The sequence below is a fragment of the Mustela nigripes genome, chromosome 2 (genome assembly GCF_022355385.1).
Source record: "Mustela nigripes isolate SB6536 chromosome 2, MUSNIG.SB6536, whole genome shotgun sequence".
In the NCBI taxonomy this organism is placed as follows: domain Eukaryota; kingdom Metazoa; phylum Chordata; class Mammalia; order Carnivora; family Mustelidae; genus Mustela; species Mustela nigripes.
Genome location: NC_081558.1, coordinates 10438091 through 10460466, shown reverse-complemented (window position 1 = coordinate 10460466; position 22376 = coordinate 10438091). Strand labels below are relative to the sequence as shown.

Genomic DNA, 22376 nt, shown 5'->3' with positions numbered 1-22376 from the left:
GCAAGAATACTTTCTCCAGTGAGACTGATATTCAAAATGGATGGAGAGATAAAGTGTTTCCAGGACAGGCAAGGTTTAAGAGAGCATGTGACCACCAAGCCCACACTAAAGGAAATATTAATGGGGGGTTCTATAAAACAGGAAAAATCCTAAGAAAATCATTGAACAGAAATATATGGAGACAATCTATAGAAACAAAGACTTCACAGGTAACATGAGGTCAATAAAAACGTATCTCTCAATAATCACTCTCAATGCGAATGGCCTAAATGAGCCCATTAAATGACACAGGGTTGCAGACTGGATAAAACGACTAGACCCATCCATATGTTGTCTAAAAGAGACTCATTTTGAACCTAAGGATTTACCGAGACTGAAAGTGAAGGGTTGGAGAAGCATCTTTCATGCCAATGGGCCTCAAAAGAAGGCTTGGGTATTGATTCTCATATCAGATAAATTAGATTTTAAACTAAAGACTAGTCAGAGATACAGAAGGACACTACATCATTCTTAAAGGGACTATCCACCAAGAAGATCTAACAATTGTAAATACTTGTGTCCCCAGTATGGGAGCAGCCAATTACATAAGAAAACTGTTAATCAAGATAAAGATTCATATTGATATGAATACATTAAGAGTAGGAGATCTTAACATGCCAATCTCAATAATAGACAAATCATCCAAGCAGAAAATCAATAAAGAAACAAGAGTATTGGGGTGCCTGGGTGGCTCAGTGGGTTAAATTCTCTACCTTCAGCTCAGATCATGATCCCAGAATCCTGGGATCGAGCCCCACATTGGGCTCTCTGCCGCAGGAAGCCTACTTCCTCCTCTCTGCTTGCCTCTCTGCCTACTTGTGATCTCTGTCGGTCAAATAAATAAATAAAATAGTTTTTAAAAAAAGAAACAAGACTATTGAATAACACATAGGACAAGATAAACCTCATAGATATATACAGAACATTCCACCCTAAAACAACAGAATACTCATTCTTCTTGAGTGCACATGAAACCTTCTCCAGAATAGACCACACACTGGGTCAAAAATCAAGGCTCAACCAATACCAAAAGATTGAGATTATTCCCTGCATATTTTCAAATCACAATGCTTTGAAACTGGAGCTCAATCACAAGGAAAAGTACAGAAGGAACTCAAACACCTGGAAGCTAAAGACCACCTTGCTTAAGAATGCTTGGATCAACCAGGAGATCAAAGAAGAACTGAAACAATTCATGGAAACCAATGAGAATGAAGACACTTTGGTCCAAAACCTCTGGGATACAGCAAAGGCAGTCCTAAGGAGGAAATACATACTCCACACACAAGAAGGGAAATAATAAAGATTAGAGCAGAGATCAATGAGATAGAAACTAGAGATACAGTAGAATGCATCAAGATATTTCTGCATGTCCATGCTCATAGTAACATGATTCATATTAGGTAAGATGTGGAAGGAATTCAAATGTCCATCAATGGATAACCATAATGGTATATACAAATGCAATGGAATATTATCAAGCCTTAAAAAGGAAGGAAAATTCTGTCAGATGCTACAACATGGATGAGCCTTGAGGATAATATCTTAAATGAAATAAACCATTGCAAAAAGACAAAGGCTACATGATCCAAATTATACGTGGTATCTAAAATAGTCAAATTCATAGAAACAGAAGATAGGGTGGTGATTTCCAGGGGGCTAGAAGAGGGGATTATGGGGAATTATTGTTTAACGGGTTGAGAATTTCAATTTTACAAGATGTAAAAGTTCTGGAGACCCATTAAACAACACCATAAATATATACAAAATAACTGAACTGTAAGCTTTAAAAATGTTAAAAAGGTAAGAAAAATGTATCAAATTGTGTATTTTAAACATGTGAATTTTATTATATATCAATAATACCTCAATAAAGCTATTATAAAAAGATATAACCACAAAAGGAAATGTTACTAAGTTAGGCTTTATTAAGATGGAGAATTTCTTCTATTCATGAGAAAGAGATAGTTCACAATACCAATATCCTCCAAACGACTCCAGAATATATGAAGAACTTTCACAAACAGAAAAGAAACACAACCAAAATGAGAGTGGGGAAAAAAAATTGAGTGTCTCAAAGGAGGCTATGCAAATGATCAGTATGTGTAACATAATTAGCCATCAAAAAAGTGCAAATAAAAACCACAAAGAACCCTAAATGGGAAGAAGTTTCATGTATTTAATCTCAAAACAGGAAAAGGCCACAAATAAGAAAAAATGGTGAAATCGAGATAAAGTCTGTATGTTCATGTAACATACTTCTCACAGTTTTAATGTTAATTTCCTATTTGTACCAAATGTGTCATTGTTATGTAAGATGCTAACATAGGAAAAGCTAAGTGAAGAGCATATGGGAATTTTCTACACTACTCGTGCAACTTTTCTAGAAATCGAAAATTATTCCAAAATAATGTCTATAACTTAGAAATTATAAAAATGAGAAAGCACTACGCACCCTCTATATACCTTCTGGAATAGCTCAAATTTTAGACAAGAAAAGTAGTAAGCATTATGGGTTAATGTGGACCCTTAAACTCCTGCAGTGATGATGGAAACATAAACTGGTAGGACCACTTTATAAAGTGTTTAGCAATGTTACCCAATTATATGTAACCTGTGACCCATCATTTCATTCTTATGAATCCCCCAAAATTGAGTGACTGAGTGCATCAAAAGTTTACAGGAATGTTTATGGAAGTTTGATTTATAATAACAAAAAAAAAAACTGGAAATAACCAAAATGTTCATGAAGAGTAAAATGAATAAATAAATTATAGGGTTTTTATACAATGGAATACTACTCAGCAATTTAAAAAAAAAAAAAAAAAGAGCAAACTGGGATGCCTGGGTGGCTCAGTCAGTTTACCACCAATCCTCAGGTCAGGTCGTGATCTCAGGATCCTGGGATGGAGTCCCACATGGCTCCCTTCTCAGCAGGGAGTCTGCTTCTCCTCTACCTCTGCCACTCCCCATGCTTGTGCTCTCTTAAATGGTCTCCCTCTTTCAAACAAATAAATAAAATATTTTTTTAAAAAGGTTTAAAAATAGGGAACATTAATCTATGGCCTCAGAAATCAAAATAGGAGTGACTTTTGTGGGGAAAAAAGAGAGAAATTGGACATATTTCTTAGAAGCCATAATTCATTAAAATTAACCCAAAAAAGATAAAGAAAATTTACAGCCCCATGATTTTTTTCCAGCTTTATGGAGGTATAACTGACAAAGGAAATGTGTATATATCTAACATATACAAAGTGATGTTTTGATATAAGTATACATTGTGAAATGCTCGCCACAATCAAGCTAATTAACATAAACATAACTCACATGGTTCTTTTTTCTTTGGTAAAAAAAAAAAAATCAAGATCTCCTCTATGAGCAAGTATCTAGAACACAATGCAGTATTGTTAATTATACTTGCCATGCTGTATATTAGATCACCAGGACTTACTCATCTGCATAATGGAAGTCCTATACACTTTAACAAGCATTTCTCCTTTGCCCCTCCTGCCAGACCCTGCAAACCACTTGCCTAACGTCTGCTTCTCAGAGATCAACATTTTTAAATTCAACATATAAGTGAGATCGTGCAGTATTTGTCTTTCTGTGTCTGGCTTACTTCACTTAGCATATTGTCCTCCAGGTTCATCCACATTGTTACAAATAACAGGATTTCTTTCAACTCTAACACTGAATGACATTCCATTGTGTGCATGTGTGTGTGTGTGTGTGTGTGTGTGAGAGAGAGAGAGAGAGAGAGAGAAAGAGAGTGAGTGTGTGTACATACAAATATACATATATATCCATATTTTCTTTATCCATTTATCCATCGATGGACACATGGTTGTTTCCATATCTCGACTATTGTGAGTCATGCTGCAATAAACATGACACTACAGATATCTCTTTGAGATACTGACATCGTTTGGGATACATATGCAAAAATTATATTGCTGAATCATATGGTAGCTATACATTTTTCAAATTATTATACAGTTTTTCATAAAAGCTGTACAACTTTATTATACAGTTTTTCATAAAAGCTGTACAAATTTATGTTCCCAACAGTGTTCTCTTTTTCTCTGCATCCTTGCAACACATGTTATCATTTGTCTTTTTTTTAATTTCTATTTATTTTTTAAAATTCTTCTCAGTGTTTCAGAATTCATTGTTTATGCACCCCACCCAGTTCTCCATGCAATACATGCCCTCCATAAACCCGCCACCAGACTCAGCCAACCTCCCACTGCCCTCACCTCTAAAACTCTCAGTTTGTTTCTGAGTCCACTACCTCTCACGGTTCATATCCCCCTCCAATTTCCCCCAACTGACTTCTCCTCTCTATCTCCCCATGTCCTCCGTGTTATTTCTTATGCTCCAAAAATAAGCAAAACCATATGATAATTGACTCTCTCTGCTTGAATTATTTCACTCAGCATAATTTCTTCCAGTCCTGCCATGTTGATAAAAAAGTTGGGTATTCATCCTTTCTGTTGGAGGCATAATATTCCATAGTGTATATGGACTATACCTTTCTTATTCATTCGTCCATTAAAGGGCCTCTTGGTTCTTTCAACAGTTTGGCGACCATGGCTATTGCTGCTATAAACATTGGGGTACCAATGGCCCTTCTTTTCTCTACATCTGTATCTTTGAGGAAAATACCCAGTAGTGCAATTGCAGGTCATAGGGAAACTCTATTTTTAATTTCTTGAGGAATCTCCACACTGTTTTCCAAAGTGGCTGCACCAACTTGCATTCCCACCAACAGTGTAAGAGGGTTCCCCTTTCTCCACATCCTCTCCAACACACATTGTTTACTGTCTTGCTAATTTTGGCCATTCTAACTTGTGTAAGGTGGTATCTCAATGTGGTTTTGATTTTAATCTCCCTGATGCCTGGTGATGATGAATATTTTTTTCATGTGTCTGTTAGCCATTTGTATGTCTTCTTTGGAGAAGGGTCTGTTAATGTCTTCTGCCCATTTTTTGACATGATTATCTGTTTTTTGAGTGTCGAGGTTGAGGAGTTCTTTATAGATCTTGAGTATCAGCCCTTTGTCTGTATTGTCATTTGCAAATATCTTCTCCCATTCCATTATGTAGACAATCTGTAAAAGCAAATACTTCACAGGTAACATGATGTCAATAAAAACGTCTCTCTCAATAATCACTCTCAATGTGAATGGTCTAAATGCACCTGTAAAATTGCACAGGGTTACAGATTGGATAAAACAACAGGACCCATCCATATATTGTCTACAAGAGACCCTTTTTGAACCTAATGATACATCCAGACTGAAAGTGAAGGGATGGAGAAGCATCTTTCATGCCAATGGGCCTCAAAAGAAGGCTGGGGTAGTGATTTTCATATCAGATAAATTAGATTTTAAAGTGAAGACTGTAGTCAGAGATCATTCTTAAAGGGTTTGTCCACAAAGAAAATCTAAAAACTGTAAATATTTATGCTTCCAATATGGGAACAGCCAACTACATAAAACAACTGTTAATCAAGATAAAGAGTCATATTCATATGAATAATTAATAGTAGGGGATCTTAACATGCCACTCTCAGTAATAGGCCAATCAAGGAGAAAATCAAGAAACAAGAGCATTGAACGTATGTTGGACCAGAAGGATCTCATAGATATATACGGAACATTCCACCCTAAAACAACAGAATACTCATTCTTCTCAAGTGCACATCGAAACGTCACAATAAACCATGAACTGGGTCACAAATCAGGGCTCAACTGATACCAAAAGATTGATATTATTCCCTGCATATTCTCAGACCAAAACAATTTGAACTGGAACTCAACCACAGGGAAAAGTTCAGAAGGAATTCAAACACCTGGATGCTAAAGACCACCTTGCTCAAGAATGTTTGGATCAGCTGGTGTGTATTCTGGATTTTTCCTTTTTTTTTTTTTTTTTGAGGGAGGCTTGGATGACTATGTATTTCCCCCTTAGGATGGCCTCTGCTGTATCTCATAGGTTTTGGATCGAAGTGTCTTCATTCTCAATGGGGTCCATGAATTGTTTAAGTTATTCTTTGATCTCCTGGTTGACCCACACATTCCTAAGCAAGGTGGTCTTTAGCTTCCAGGTGTTTGACTTCTTTCAAAACTTTTCCTTGTGGTGAGTTCCAGTTTCAAAGCATTGTGATCTGAGAATATCCAGAGATCAACCAGGAAATCAAACAACTTAAACAATTCATGGACACCAATGAGAATAAAGACACTTCAGTCCAAAACCTATGGGATACATCAAAGGCAGTCCTAAGGGGGAAATACATAGCCATCCAAGCCTCTCTCAAAAAAATTGAAAAATCCAGAATACACCAGCTGTCTTTACACCTTCAAGAACTGGAGAATCAACAACAAATTAAGCCAACCCCACACACAAGAAGGGAAATAATCAAGATTAGAGCAAAGATCTAGGAGATAGAGACTAGACAGACAGTAGAATGCATCAACGAAACTAGGAGCTCGCTTTTTGAAAGAATCAATAAGATCGATAAACCATTTGCCAAACTAATTCAAAAGAAAAGAGAGAGGACCCAAATTAATACAATTATGAATGAAAAGGGAGATATCCCAACTAACACCAAGGAAATAGAAACAATCCTCAGAAATTATTATCAACAGTTATATGCATTTAAGTTAAGTACCTAGATGAAATAGATGCATTCCTGGAAAACTATAAACTCCCAAAATTGAACCAGGAAGAAATTGACAACTTGCATAGACTGATATCTAGTAACAAGATTGAAGCAGTGTTCAAAAACCTCCCAAGAAACAAAAGCCCAGGAGCTGACGGATTCCTTGGAGAACTCTACCAAACTTTCAAAGAAGAAATAACACCTATTCTCCTGAAGCTGTTTCAAAAAATTGAAGCAGAAGGAAAACTTCCAGACTCTTTCTATGAAGCCAGCATTACCCTGATCCCCAAACCAGGCAAAGACCCTACCAAAAAGTAAAACTTCAAACCTGTATCACTGATGAATATGGATGCTAAGATTTTCAGCAAGATCCTAGCTAATAGGATCCAACAGCACATTAAAAAGATTATCCACCATGACCAGGTGGGATTCATCCCTGAGTTGCATCCCTCAACATTTGCAAATTAATCATGTGATAGAACAAATCATTAAGAGAAGAGAGAAAAACCACATGGTCCTCTCAATTGATGCAGAAAAAGCATTTGACAAGACACAGCATCTGTTCCTGATTAAAATGCTTCAAAGTATAGGGATAGAGGGAACATCCTCAACTTCATAAAAGCAGAGAAGAAATTCCAGTGGAAAAAAGACAGTCTCTTCAATAAATGGTGCTGGGAAATTTAGACAGCTATTTATAGAAGAATGAAGCTTGATCATTCTGTTACACCATACACAATGATAAACTAGAAATGGATAAAAGATCTCAGTGTGAGGCAGGAATCTATCAATATCCTAGAAGAGAACATAGGCATTAACCTCTTGGACATCAGCCACAGCAACTTCTTTCAAGACATGTCTCCAAAGGCAAAGGAAACAAAAGTGAAAATGAACTTCTGGGACTTCATCAAGATAAAAAGCTTCTGCACAGCAAAGGAAACATTTTAAAATGAAGTTTAAAAATAAATAAATAAAAATTTTTAAAAGAAATTTTTTAACAATCAAATATGTAGTTATATAATTTGTCAATGAAAAGCTATCTTAAGTAAATATTTTAAGTCATTTAAGTGGAATATCAAATCAGGTATATTTATCTTGGAAGTATAATTTGGGGACAACTCAGTAATTTTAAGGAACCTCAAAAAAAACAAAAAAAATTAATAAGGGTAAAATAATGGTGAAATAATGGGAATACCAAACATTTGCATGATTAACTTTCACAAAGGAAGATATGAAGAATGTTCTTTGTTAGGTATTTCCAGTAGACCACATAATGTGTCACCATTTTTTTAACATCTTAATTTTATTTTTTTTCTCAGTGTTCCAAGATTCATTGTTTATACACCACATCCAGTGGTCCATGCTTTACCTCTCTTATTTCATTGAATAATCCCAACAATAAGTATTTTCAATTTACAAAAACCTTAAGGAGTATATGTGCCTGGTATCATATAACTAGTAACTATAAATTTGGCAGCCTTCCCACCTCTAGCCATTCTTGTTTGATTGGAGTCACTAGAGTCAAAGCAATAAGGAAAATTAAGAATGAAGAAGAGTAACCTATATGGCTCAAACCTCAGGTTGTAGAAAGTACTCAGTGATATTAGCCAGGCAGTGGTCTTATTCAATAATTCTGAACTGCAGCATTGGCGAGGGACCAGCAGATTTACTCTTCTAGAAAGACCCTCTAAATAGATTCACCATCACTCACTCTCATCATTAGAAATTAAGAAACATCAGCAAGGAGGTTGGCAGTGCAATGGTAATACCAGGCAAAGAATAAAAATCAGAATAAACATCATCACTAGCCATCAGGGAGATTCAAATTAAAACCACATTGAGATACCACCTTACACCAGTTAGAATGGCAAAAATTAGCAAGACAGGAAACAACGTGTGTTGGAGGGGATGTGGAGAAAGGGGAACCCTCCTACATTGTTGGTGGGAATGCAAGTTGGTGCATCCACTTTGGAGAACAGTGTGGAGATTCCTCAAGAAATTAAAAATAGAGCTTCCCTATGACCCTGCAATTGCACTACTGGGTATTTACTCCAAAGATATAGATGTCGTGAAAAGAAGGGCCATCTGTACCCCAATGTTTATAGCAGCAATGGCCATGGTCACCAAACTGTGGAAAGAACCAAGATGCCCTTCAACGGATGAATGGATAAGGAAGATGTGGTCCATATACAGTATGGAGTATTATGCCTCCATCAGAAAGGACGAATACCCAACTTTTGTAGCAACATGGATGGGACTCGAAGAGATTATGCTGAGTGAAATAATTCAAGCAGAGAGAGTCAAGTATCATATGGTTTCACTTATTTGTGGAGCATAGCAAATAGCATGGAGGACAAGGGGAGATGGAGAGGAGAAGGGAGTTGAGGGAAATTGGAAGGGGAGGTGAACCATGAGAGACTATGGACTGTGAAAAACAATCTGAGGGTTTTGAAGGGGCGGAGGGTGGGAGGTTGGGGGAACCAGGTGGTGGGTATTAGAGAGGGCACGGATTGCATGGAGCACTGGGTGTGGTGCAAAAACTATGAATACTGTTATGTTGAAAATAAATTTTAAAAAAAAGAAATTATGGTTTTCATGCTTGTTCAGGATATATTTCTTATTTTTTACTGGTAAATTATTATATACCCACAATGATATTGGGCCAAGAACTTTAGTACCTGTAAGAAAGTTGTTGATTTTTCCAAGGAAACAATTATATATATAAATATTTATTGATATATTTATATATTTACAATATTATATTTGTATGTTCTCCAAAAACTTAAAAAATGCAAGATGAACTTGAAACAAGAGTTTAAAATAACACATTTAGGAATTAAATTTGTCCTTTTTTGCCTTTGCAAAAAAAAATTTTAAAAGCAGAACAGGGAGATCTGATAAGTTTAAATTGGTGGGGAAAAGGGGAAGAAAGAATTCAGGCTAGTTGTTTGCCAAGTCAGTTCTTCTAGGGTACATATTTTCTTCAACAGGAAATATTATTAGCACACATCTCAAGATCAAATTCCCCCACTGCTGAGGCTTCATGTTTCTGTACCATGAGGGGCAGGAATTTTGCATTTCATTCAGGTAGGTAGAATTGTGAGACTCTCCAACTAAAACCATTTTAGTGTTCTCTGTGCCTTTAGATAAATGCCTTTTTCCTCTGTTGATTCACAGCTTGTTCTTGCACTATTCTTCAGAAGGATTATAACCAAAAAAGGCTTTTTTTTTCAAGAATGAAATGGTTTGAATTTGCAGCCAAGGGAAAATGTGGGGCTTATTTTGGCATTTCTCAATTTATGATTATATTTTTTGTTATTAATACCTATAAATAATTTTGTTCTTAGAATAAATCATATGAAATAATATGGTATCTGTAATTTGCTCCCAAATTATCCAGTGGGGTCAGAGACTGAGTAAAGGTTTAGATAAAGTAAAATGACCATAATTTTATGATTATTGTAGCAGGGTAATTAATACACAAAGGTTGACTTCACTGTTTTTCTACATTTTACTGTGTTTGGAATTTTCTATTAAACTGAAAAATATTGTATTATGTTATGTTAGTCATTATACAATACCTCATTAGTTTTTGAAGTACTGAAAAAAAATTAAAATAAAGATCAAGTTGCACAAAGTCACAGAGCCAATGAGTGGCAGAACCAAAATTCAAATTTAATTACATTCAACTCCAAGACCAGGGGTGTACTCTCAGGCCAGCTTGGAAGTGAAAATGGATTTAAGCCACTTCAAAAGAAGAAAGATCCTGACTGTAAAAAACTAGTATCTGAATAAAGACAGACAGATCTGAAATTTTCTTCATAACAGGTATGTCATAAAATGGATGGGAAAAGAGGTTCTAAAGCCTGTGTCTATTACTTTCCATCTGTGCAGATTTTGATCCCTATACCAAAAGCCTGCTACTATCAATTCCTCAGGGGACTTCTGGAAGATAAAAGGGAGAGAAAACGTGTGCCCCTCTAGGTCCTCTGGGAAAGTCTAGGATACTGTCCAGAAGGAAACACTGGACTGCTCTAAAGCCATGGAGTCATAAGGGAGCGTTGCCTTAACCAGGTTGTAGCAGCTATTTCTGTGGATCGTTTAAATATCATTTCTCAACCATACTTACCTTCTCTCTCTGTTCTAGGGCTTTGTGTCCTGTTAATATCACTGGGAACTATTTCTCACAAGAACATAAGTGAGTATGTGCAACAAACCCCTCCATAACCTGAAGCTGAGGAAAGGGACTTCACACTAGCAAAGGTCTTTTCTTGGGAATAGTCTTGTTCAGCTTTGAGAATTTGACCCTGTTTCTCCCCCAAACTTTGAAGACAATTCCTTGTATGATGACAGGCATTGCATCCTTCTCTTCCTTCCATCTCCTATTCTCATCTGGGAGTTGGCATCTTCTGAGGGCCTTCAAATCCCTATATCTATTCTCCACAGCTCTCTGTGCTTGATGCCCACAGAATGCCCACTCTACCAATGGCACTTCCTGCCACTGTGATCCTGGATTCCCTTCTCTGTCTGGAGAGGTCATCTTTAGCACCCCCTCGGAGGTCTGTACAGGTAAAAAGACTGAGAGACTGAAGAGGGGGTCATCAGAGGGAAGTTACCTGGGGGTGTCCAGACTCCTCATCCCTTGAAGCAACACTGAAGTTCTTTGCCAAGGGCAGGAGATGAAAGCCAAGAGATGGGCAACCATATCTCATGGTCAAGGAGTAGTGTTAAAAGCTTAGGATTTGGAGCTGGATTATCTGAATCCCAGTGTGTGAGTACAAGCAAATTGTTTCATCTCCCAATGCCTCAATTTCCCTATCTGTAAATAGGAATAATGAGATCAACCTATTTAGTTATTATGTGCTTTAAATCAATGAATACATATAAATGGAATTCATAGAAACAGAAAGCAAATTGATTGTTGTCAGGTGCTGGGGGAGGGAGGAATAGGGAGTGGCTACTTAATTGGGTAATGAGGTTTTTTTTTTCAAGTTTTTTAATTTTAATTCCAGTATAATTAATATACAGTGTTTTATTCATTTCCAGTGTACAATGTACTGATTCAACAATTCTCAGTGGTTCACAATTACTCAGGGCTCATGATGAGAACCATACTCTTAATACCCTTCACCTAAGGGGGTTTTCTTTTGGAGTGATAAAAATGTTTTGTAACTAGACAGAGGTGGTGGTTGCACAAAATTGTGAATGTAATAAATTTCAGTAAGTTGTTCACTTTAAAACAGTTGATATTTTTCTATATCTTTTTTTATTTATTTATTTATTTTCAGCATAACAGTAGTCATTGTTTTTGCACCACACCCAGTGCTCCATGCAATCTGCACCCTCTCTAATACCCACCACCTGGCTCCCCCAACCTTCCACCCTCAGGTTGTTTTTCAGAGTCCATAGTCTCTCATGGTTCACCTCCCTTTCCAATTTCCCTCAACTCCCTTCTCCTTTCCATCTCCCCTTGTCCTCCATGCTATTTGTTATGCTCCACAAATAAGTGAAACCATATGATACTTGACTCTCTCTGCATGACTTATTTCACTCAACATAATCTCTTCCAGTCCCGTCCATGTTGCTACAAAAGTTGGGTATTCATCCTTTCTGATGGAGGCATAGTACTCCATAGAGGATATGGACCACATTTTCCTTATCCATTCGTCCGTTAAAGGACATCTTGGTTCTTTCCACAGTTTGGCGACCGTGGCCATTGCTGCTATAAACATTGGGGTACAGATGGCCCTTCATTTCACGACATCTGTATCTTTGGAGTAAATACCCAGTAGTGCAATTGCAGGGTCATAGGGAAGCTCCATTTTTAATTTCTTGAGGAATCTCCACACTGTTCTCCAAAGTGGCTGCACCAACTTGCATTCCCACCAACATTGGAAGAGGGTTCCCCTTTCTCCACATCCTCTCCAACACATGTTGTTTCCTGTTTTGTTAATTTTGGCCATTCTAACTGGTGTAAGGTGATATCTCAATGTGGTTTTAATTTGAATCTCTCTGATGGCTATTGATGATGAACATTTTTTCATGTGTCTGATAGCCATTTGTATGTATTCATTAGAGAAGTGTCTGTTCATATCTTCTGCCCATTTTTTGATATGATTGTCTGTTTTGTGTTTGTTGAGTTTGAGGAGTTCTTTATAGATCCTAGATATCAACCTTTTGTCTGTACTGTCATTTGCAAATATCTTCTCCCATTCCATGGGTTGCCTCTTTGTTTTGTTGACTGCTTCCTTTGCTGTGCAGAAGCATTTGATCTTGATGAAGTCCCAAAAATTCATTTTCGCTTTTGTTTCCTTTGCCTTTGGAGACATATCTTGAAAAAAGTTGCTGTGGCTGATATCAAAGAGATTACTGCATATATTCTCCTCTATGGTTCTGAGGGATTCCTGTCTCACATTGAGGTCTTTTATCCATTTTCAGTTTATCTTTGTGTACAGTGTAAGAGAATGTTCACATTTCATTCTTCTAAATATAGCTGCCCAGTTTTCCCAGCACCATTTATTGAAGAGACTGTCTTTTTTCCACTGTATATTTTTTCCTGTTTTGTCGAAGATTCTATATCCTTTTCTTATTTAAATTCAATTAGCCAACCCATAGTACATCATTAGTTTCAGATATAGTGTTCTTTTGTATGTGAATGCTTACCTCAATAAAAAATACATAAATGATAAATTAAAACATGTAAAATACTTAGTGTGTTGCACTTGATAAGAAACCAATACATTTTACTTATGTTGTTAATGGTCATTACTTGGTCAAAGACAGAGGTAGCATGTTGAAGGAGGCAGTCAGGGAAGGCCGGGCAGCCATCAGAGATTTGGAACGTTCTACCAACCCTAGAATTAACTTGCTGGAAACTCCCATAATCTCAGTTCCTCCATCCAAAAATAACCACAAGCAACCTCATGCCAGGATGGTCATTTGCCATTTCTAAAACCCTATTTCCAAAGTTAAAATTAATTTAAACCACCTAACAATCAGAAAAGTGGATATTGCTATTACCCATGATTTATAGATAAGAGAACTGAGACTTTAAGAGGTGGTTTGCTCACACTCACAACTGGTCATATGGCTGGAATATGGATAGGAAAAATCTGAAATCCACCAATCTCTGAAACAATCACTGTCCCTGAAGAAATTCAGATCAGCCCCTTGAGAAAGTCAATGTTGGTGCCATATTGTAAATGGGGAAACTGAGCCTGGAGAGGGGAAGCCATTTGTCCAAAGTCACACAGCTAGGAGATGGAAGACTCTGGACCCATGGTTCAAACTGTAACATTATGATGTCTGTCCAGGTGGCCATGAGTTGGATACAATATGAAATACTCCTACCATGGAATATCTACAGGCATTAAAACTGTTTTTTTATTTTGATGTGGAAACATTGTCATAAAATATTTAAAGTCTTGGGAGAATTTGTATGTATCAAAAGGTGTGAAAAAAATTTTAAAGTTGCCGTCTGATGCCATGGGAAATTGATGAAAAAATAGTAGTGTTGTCTTCATAACTGGTAATGCTGGGTGACAAGTACATGTGGAGTTATTATACTGCTCTCTGTTATTAAAAAAACTATTGCAACCCCAGTGGTTGGATATTTATGTATTGCTTGCATTTTCTGATTTCCTAATTTTCAACTGTAAACACATAATTTCATTTGGAAAGAAAACGCAAGGGGTAAAATCATTGAATCTGGTTGCTACTGATCCTACCAGAATTTGGGGTGTTCTTAGCAGTTGCCATTTATGTTCCAGATGTCAATGAGTGTGGCCCACCTCTATACATATCTTGTGGAGGTTTTGCACATTGTCACAATGTCGAGGGGAGTCACTACTGTGAATGTGCTTCTGGGCATGAGCTCCTTTCTGGGGCACCAAATTCCAAAGCGAGAAGGAGAACACTTGTCAAAGGAAGTAGCTTCCCATGTCACACATTTCTCCCACTCCCACAACCAACCTCATGCTGTCAATTCTGAAGACTGTCTTGGAACCATTATCCCTTATGTTTGAGAGTCCAAGAGAGAACATCCTTGATCAGGAGCTCATTCCTCCAATTTTTTGTTATTGTTTAGACTTAGAATGCCATGCTAAGGTATATCTAGAGGATAATTTACTGCAACATCATATGCAATAGTTAAAGATTGGAAACAGATGATTTCCATTTACAGAAAATAATTTAACATACTATGGTACCATTATACAATTATGAGCTTCAGAGCCTTTTTTTTTATTTTATTTTTTAGTGTTCCAAGAGTCATTGTTTATGCAACACACCCAGTGCTCTATGCAATATGTGCCCTCCTTAATACCCACCACCAGCTTCATCCATCCCACTACCCCTCTCCCTTCCAAAACACTCAGTTTTCTTCTCAGAGCCCACAGTCTCTCATGCTTCATCACCCCTCCAATTTGCCCCAATTTACTTTTCAGAACATTTTTATCAACTTGTTTTTCTCTTTGATGGACAGTTCTATGAATTTTTAAAGATTTTTATTTTTAAGTAATCTCTGCACCCAAAATGGGATTCAAATATACAACGTCAAGATCAAGAATCATGTGTTCTTCCAACTCAGCCAGACAGGTATCCCAAAGAGTTCTATGAATTTTCACACATGTACAGATTTGGATTACCACCTCTACATTCAGGATCCAGACTCATTACTTCCATTATCTTGAAACACTCCTTCCTTTTGTTCCTTTATAGTCACCTCACCCCTCTGCCCTGGCAGCCCCTAACCTACAGATGCTTTCTTTTACCAGTAGCATTGTCTCCTGAAAATTTTATATGGATGGAATAACACAATATGTAGCCTTTTGAGTCAGATTCCTTCCACTCAGTGTAACATTTTTTAGTTTCATCCATATTGTTTTGGGTATCAATAGTTTATCCCTTTTTTCCTCCATTTTGACATTTTTATTTTCCAGAAAGAAAATTGTCTTCAGTTAGCTTGGCTTTACAATGACTGCTTTCTTCTATTTATCTGAATCTTGGGTTTGGTTAATAGTACAATTACATAAAGTTATTTCCCCTATGTGGACTGCAAAATTCTAATATGTTGCTAGATACACACATCACATTAACCCACAGACCATTGTTTTAGAGAGAAGGATATAGTAACCCTCATCTGGCTGTTTGGTTTAATCATCCTGTATTTTTAATAATAGAGATGCCTGGACCATGCCTACCTGAGATATACTGAATCATGCCCAGACATGGAGCCCCGTATGTTTATTTCTTTAAAGTTCCAATGATAATTTTGGTGATTAGTTTATTCATTGTTATTGCTAAGTAATATTCCATTACACAGCTGTACCACAGTTAGTTTATTCATTCATCCATTGAGAGAACGTTGGATTGTTTCCAGTTTGGAGTGATTAAGAATAGAGCTAAATGACCAAACTATGGAAAGAGACTAGATGTTGATCAACAGATGGATGGATAAAGAAAATGTGATATATATATATATATATATATATATATATATATATATATACACACAGACACACACATATATACACACAATTGAATACTATGCAGTCATCAAAAGAATGAAATCTTGCCATTTGCAAAGACATGGATGAAACTAGAGGAATTACGATAAGTGAAATAAGTCAATAAGAGAAAGGCAATTATTATATGATCTCACTGATATGAGAAATTTGAGAAGAAAGACAGAGGATCATAGGGGAAATGAGGGAAAATGAAACAAGATGAAACCAGAGAGGGAGATAAACCATAAGAGACTCTTAATCTCTGGAAACAAACTGAGGGTTGCTGGAGGGGAGGAGGATGGGAGGGATGTGGTGGCTGGGGTATGGACACTGAGAATTGTATGTGCTATGGTGAACGCTATGAATTGTGTAAGACTGATGAATCACAGACCTGTACCCTTGAAATAAATAATATATTATGTTAATTAAAAAATAAATATGAAAGAAAGAAAGATGAAAGAAAGAAAGAAAGAAAGAAAAGAGCTAAGTGAGATATCTCTTGATGGATTAAATTAGATTGCTTTCCAAGTTGTTTTAAATAGAAAAGCATGCTGTGCATGGTACCTATAGTATGCCAATGGCTATTTCTTCTTCCTTATCTTCCTTTTTTATTAATCTCATGCATGTTTCCATAAGTTTATTTTAATCTTAAAACTTTTCAAGTATTAGTCCAAAAAGTAAATACTACTTTTTAATAGTATTTAGACAATAATTTCATCATAAGCATAATTTGATTGCCTAGCACTGCTCTGAGCACTATGACAGGCACTATTACTCCAACGCTAAACAATGCATAGGCTCTGTCTCCTGGAGATTTTACTCCAGTAGACAGACAGACCTGTAAGCAAATGCAGTATAAACCAAATGTTTGTGAAAAGTAATAGTCACTCTTCACAAACCATCAACTTCATGGGTGAAAATGTCTTTCTCATCACTGTACCCCAGTGCCTAGCACAAAGAAGGCACACTGGAAATATGCATAAATGAATAACTGGAAGGAGCTGTGCCACAGTGATCAGAGCTGTGGTCACACTTTGGTGCTCACAGCTGGCCTTGATTTTGACCTATTTTTTACAATCTCCGGTCTTGGCTTCCTCATCTCTAGTTCAGGGGCAATAATACCTGAGATTAAGAGATTAAGTTTTTATTTAAACTTGAATATTAAGTTGTTTATCTTATAAAGCTAAGTGCAATTCACTTTTAAGAAAAGCTTCACAGACTTAAATTACTTGAGGACTTTTTAATCCATTATTCATTTCCAACACTAACCATTTTTTTACATAGTTGTTTGACCAATGTTTGAGAGTATTCAAATGGCTAAGAGACAAGGGGTAAATGTTTAGTAACCACAAAAAGAAAAGTAAAATATTAAATCTTTCAACATTGACAAATGTGATAGCAATGTATTTGCTTTGGGACTGGCTCACTGTTTTGAAGATTTTATTTATTTATTTAAGAGAGAGAAAAACAATCATGTGTGAGTGAGGTGAGGGGAAGAGTGAGGAGAAGCAGATTCCACCTGAGCAGGGAGTCCAACATGGGGCTCAATCCCAGGACCCTGAGATCAAAACCTGAGCCAAAGGCAGATGCTTAACCAACTGAGCCACCCATGTGCTAAAATGGGTTCATGTTAAATGTAAATCTTATTGGGAACATGATGCTGTTTATAAGCTACTTACCATCCCTAAAGAATACAAATTTCTGATCTTAAGTTAAGAGAAGCATCTCCTACCTCACTGTCTAGGTTACAAACAGAAACAAACTATAGCAAGTATAGTCCAAACTCCACTCTCTTGGTTTGTAAGTCAACAAAAGAGTATCACATTTCTCTTCTAATTAGAAAATAAGAAAAGATAACTTGGGAGGCAAGTGGATGTGAAAACACCCACACTTATTCAGTGCTGTGACCACAATCACACTCCTTCCTCATTTTTCACTCACAAACTGCTCAGAGGAGGAACTTCCTTTGGGTGGAGAGATAGCAGGGATGCTGGAGACATTCTGGGTCAAAAACAAGTTCCCCCTGGGTGTGGCACTTAGAATAGACCTACCACCTCCCCCCACAGGCTATAGGCATTACAGAGGGCTATGTGAGCCCCAATCCCTAAAGGGTAGAGCTGTGGCTGGAGCCATAGAAAATTGACAGGTGTCATTAAGCAATGAGGTTAGAGGTTTTGTGAGCTGGCTAAGCAGATCTCCAGATTATCCATCACATTCTTGCAGCAACGTGAGGGGCTGATACCAACACTACTTGGCTGGAAGTTGGCTGGATTCCCAGGCTCCTAAGTGGACCACTGTATTAGTTTCCTATAGCTGATATGACAAACTTAATAGCTTAAAACAGTATAAATATATTCCCTTACAGTGTTGAAGGTCAGAAGCTTTAAATGTTTCCTTCTAGAGGCGTGAAGAGAGAATTTGTTTCCTTGCCTTTGCTGGCTTCTAGAAGCTGCTGGCCTTCCTTGGTGCAGGGCTCCTTTCTCCATTTTCAAAGCCAACATCATATGTATCATCTCCTTTCTTCTCTGATCATCCCTTTTATAAGAACCTTCGTGATTATATTAGATACACCCACATCATCAAAATATCCCCCCAACAAAATTCTTAATCACCAAGTTCAAAAGCTAACATAATCACAGGCTCCAGGCATAAGGACTTGAACATCTTTGAAAGGGCCATTATCTTGTCTACCATATTCACCATCCACCAAGCAGCTCTGACCTGAAATATCATACACTCACACATATATACAGAGTTCTCATCTTGCCAACTTTCCTTGAATGTAGCGGCCAGCCAGCTCTTCATGTGAAGGGCCTCATAGTAAGTATCTTCAGTTTTGCGGGCCAGAAGGTCCCTGTCACAGCTACTCAATTCTGCCATTATAGTATTAAAGCAGACATAGACAACACATAAATGAATAGGAGTGACTGCATTCCAGTATAATTCTCTCTATGGTTAATAAAATTTGAATTTCATGTAATTCCCATATGTAGAAACAGCTGGGTTTGGCTGTGGGCCATAGTTTGCCAATCCCTTCTCTGAGGTGGTTGATGAGTTGGGAGTGCTGCCACCAGATGGTGTCCATCCGTTTCAGCTATGATGGACTCCTGATACTGATGAAGGTAGAGGATGGTAAGGCTGGAGTTAATGAGAAGAGAAAGGCCTGAGCTGAGATAGTGGACTGATCCTCCCTTTTATGTCTTTAGATGTGGATGAGTGTATCTCTGGAAAAGACCAACGCCACAACTCAACCCATTGCATCAATGTGAAGGGAAGCTATAGATGCTACTGTCACCATGACTGGATGGCCATGTCCAAGCCTCTGCATGGCCTGGAGCTCACCATCTGTGAAGGTGTATACTCCTGACACACATACATATGTGCACACTTAAGTATAACCTGCATGTGCATGTGTGTGCACATATACTCTTACACATGAACATGTGTGATGCATACGTGCATTCACAACACAAAAAGCAAGCACATATATGCATTAAGCATGTACACACACACACACACACACACACACAAGCAGTGCTTCTGCCTCTTTTCCCTGCAGAGGTCCCCTTCTCCTCATGGACATCACCTTCTGGAGTCACCAGCCAGGTGAGTGAAATTTCAGAAGACCAGAAGCAGAAAGATGTTCACCAACCATCTTGTGTCCACCCTCTTCAGGCTCTCTGACTCACCCCCATATCCCCTTTCCCCATAGTCTCTCCCACTTCTTTGACAAAGTCCAGCAGTTATACCCAGACTTCAAAACAGCCTTGGCCAAGAACACCATCCAGGTAAAATTGGAACCAAGAAAGAGGCAAGATATGAGAATCCCATAGAGGTCTTTAGTAGGAGTGGAAAAAAGTCCTCATGTAGTGGGCACTGCAACTAGTCCCTCAACCACGGTGGTGAGAAGACTAGAGCACTCAGCTATCTCAGCTATCAATTTTAAAGACATCCCGGTACACTAATGTATTTATCTATTTCCCTATTGCTCGTTCTGGGCTTCAGGGTTTTGTCAATCTTGGACTTTTTGACCTGAGTTGGCCTCTAAGTAGCTGAGACCTAAGCATCAAAAACCATTCTGAAAATTTTATTCAGTGCCAAATACCCAGTCTTTAGGGTCTGTTTTCTAGGACTGAATGGCCAGGACTTTGTGAAACCCCTTTGATCTATTGCCCACTGGCTCTGTGTCTGCATCCCTCCAGGACCTCATGAAGGAAGTAGTTGAGCTGCTGGATACCCCAGGGGACCTGAAGACCCTGCCTCCCTCAAAGCAGCACTGTGTGGACACTCATCTGCTCGTTGGCCTGGAGGATGTCCTAAGAGTGCTAAGAAAGTTCCTGCCCAATGGGCCATTGACTGTGTGTGCTCCTGCAGACACAGGTAAATACCCAAGTCTGCATCAGTCTCCTGATCTCCCTGTTCACCTTCTCACTCCTTCTTCCTAGACACTGCCCCACTGGAGCCAACTGACCACACTCACATCACAGTATTTTATTTAAAATAACTCATATTGAGAGTCTGTGGACTCTGAGAAATGAAAACTGAAGGTTTTGAAGGGGAGAGGAGTGGGGGGTTGGGAGGACCTAGTGATGAGTATTAATGAGGGCACATATTGCATGGAGCACTGGGTGTGGTGCATAAACAATGAGTCTTGGAGCACTGAACAAATAAAATAAAAGTTAAAAAAAATAAAGATGTTAGCAACTTTTCTGAAAACTAGCTAAATAAAATCAAGTGCAAGGCTAATAAAAAAAGAATTTATACTAATTTTTCATAGATTGTTTTTTAATTTCTTATTTATTTTCAGCAAAACAGTATTCATTATTTTTGCACCACACCCAGAGCTCCATGCAATGTGTGTCCTCTATAATACCCACCACCTAATACCACAACCTCCCACCACCCGCCCCTTCAAAACCCTCAGATTGTTTTTCAGAGTCCATAGTCTTGCATGGTTCACCTCTGCTTCCAATATCCCCCACTCCCTTCTCCTCTCTATCTCCCCATGTCCTCCATGCTAATTGTTATGCTCCACAAATAAGTGAAACCATATGATAATTGACTCTCTCTGCTTGACTTATTTCACTCAGCATAATCTCTTCCAGTCCCGTCCATGTTGCTACAAAAGTTGGGTATTCGTCCTTTCTGATGGAGGCAAAATACACCATAGTGTATATGGACCACATCTTCCTTATCCATTCGACCATTGAAGGGCATCTTGGTTCTTTCCACAGTTGGCGACCGTAGCCATTGCTGCTATAAACATTGGGGTACAGATGGCCCTTCTTTTCACTACATCTGTGTCTTTGGGGTAAATACCCAGGAGTGCAATGGCAAGGTCATAGGGAAGCTCTATTTTTAATTTCTTGAGGAATATCCACACTGTTCTCCAAAGAGGCTGCACCAACTTGCATTCCCACCAGTAGTGTAAGAGGGTTCCCCTTTCTCCACATCCCCTCCAACACATGTTGTTTCCTGTCTTGCTAATTTTGGCCATTCTAAGTGATGTAAGATGATATCTCAATGTAGTTTTAATTTGAATCTCCCTGATGACTAGTGATGATGAACATTTTTTTATGTGTCTGATAGCCATTTGTATGTCTTTATTGGAGAAGTGTCTGTCCATATCTTCTGCCCATTTTTTAATGTGATTGTCTGTTTTGTGTGTGTTGAGTTTGAGGAGTTCATATAGATCCTGGATATCAACTTTTGTCTCTATTGTCATTTGCAAATATCTTCTCCCATTCCGTGGATTGCCTCTTTGTTTTCTTGACTGTTTCCTTTGATGTGCAGAAGCTTTTGATTTTGATGATGTCCCAAAGGTTCATCTTCGCTTCCGTTTCCTTTGCCTTTGGAGACATATCTTGAAAGAAGTTGCTGTGGCTGATATCGAATAGATTACTGCCTATGTTCTCCTCTAGGATTCTGATGGATTCCTGTCTCACATTGAGGTCTTCTATCCATTTTGAGTTTATCTTTGTGTACAGTGTAAGAGAATGGTCAAGTTTCATTCTTCTACATTAGCTGCCCAGTTTTCCCAGCACCAATTATTGAAGAGACTGTCTTTTTTCCACTGTATATTTTTTCCTGTTTTGTCAAAGATTATTTGACCATAGAGTTGAGGGTCCATATCTGGGCTCTCTACTCTGTTCCACTTATTTTTTTTTTTTT

At 37.9% G+C, this 22376-nt stretch overlaps 1 protein-coding gene across 1 annotated transcript in view; it reads left to right on the top strand.

Annotated features, from left to right (window-relative positions):
* Window positions 1–9703: 9703 nt before the first annotated feature.
* Window positions 9704–22376, top strand: part of LOC132011094 (adhesion G protein-coupled receptor E2-like) — a 37011-nt gene continuing 24338 nt past the window's right edge. Inside the window, exons 1-5 of the mRNA XM_059389245.1 lie at window positions 9704–9786; window positions 10847–10897; window positions 19412–19558; window positions 19765–19811; window positions 20408–20585. Of these exons, the coding sequence (XP_059245228.1) occupies window positions 9756–9786; window positions 10847–10897; window positions 19412–19558; window positions 19765–19811; window positions 20408–20585 (454 nt within the window). The 5' untranslated portion in view covers window positions 9704–9755. The remainder of the gene's footprint in view (window positions 9787–10846; window positions 10898–19411; window positions 19559–19764; window positions 19812–20407; window positions 20586–22376) is intronic.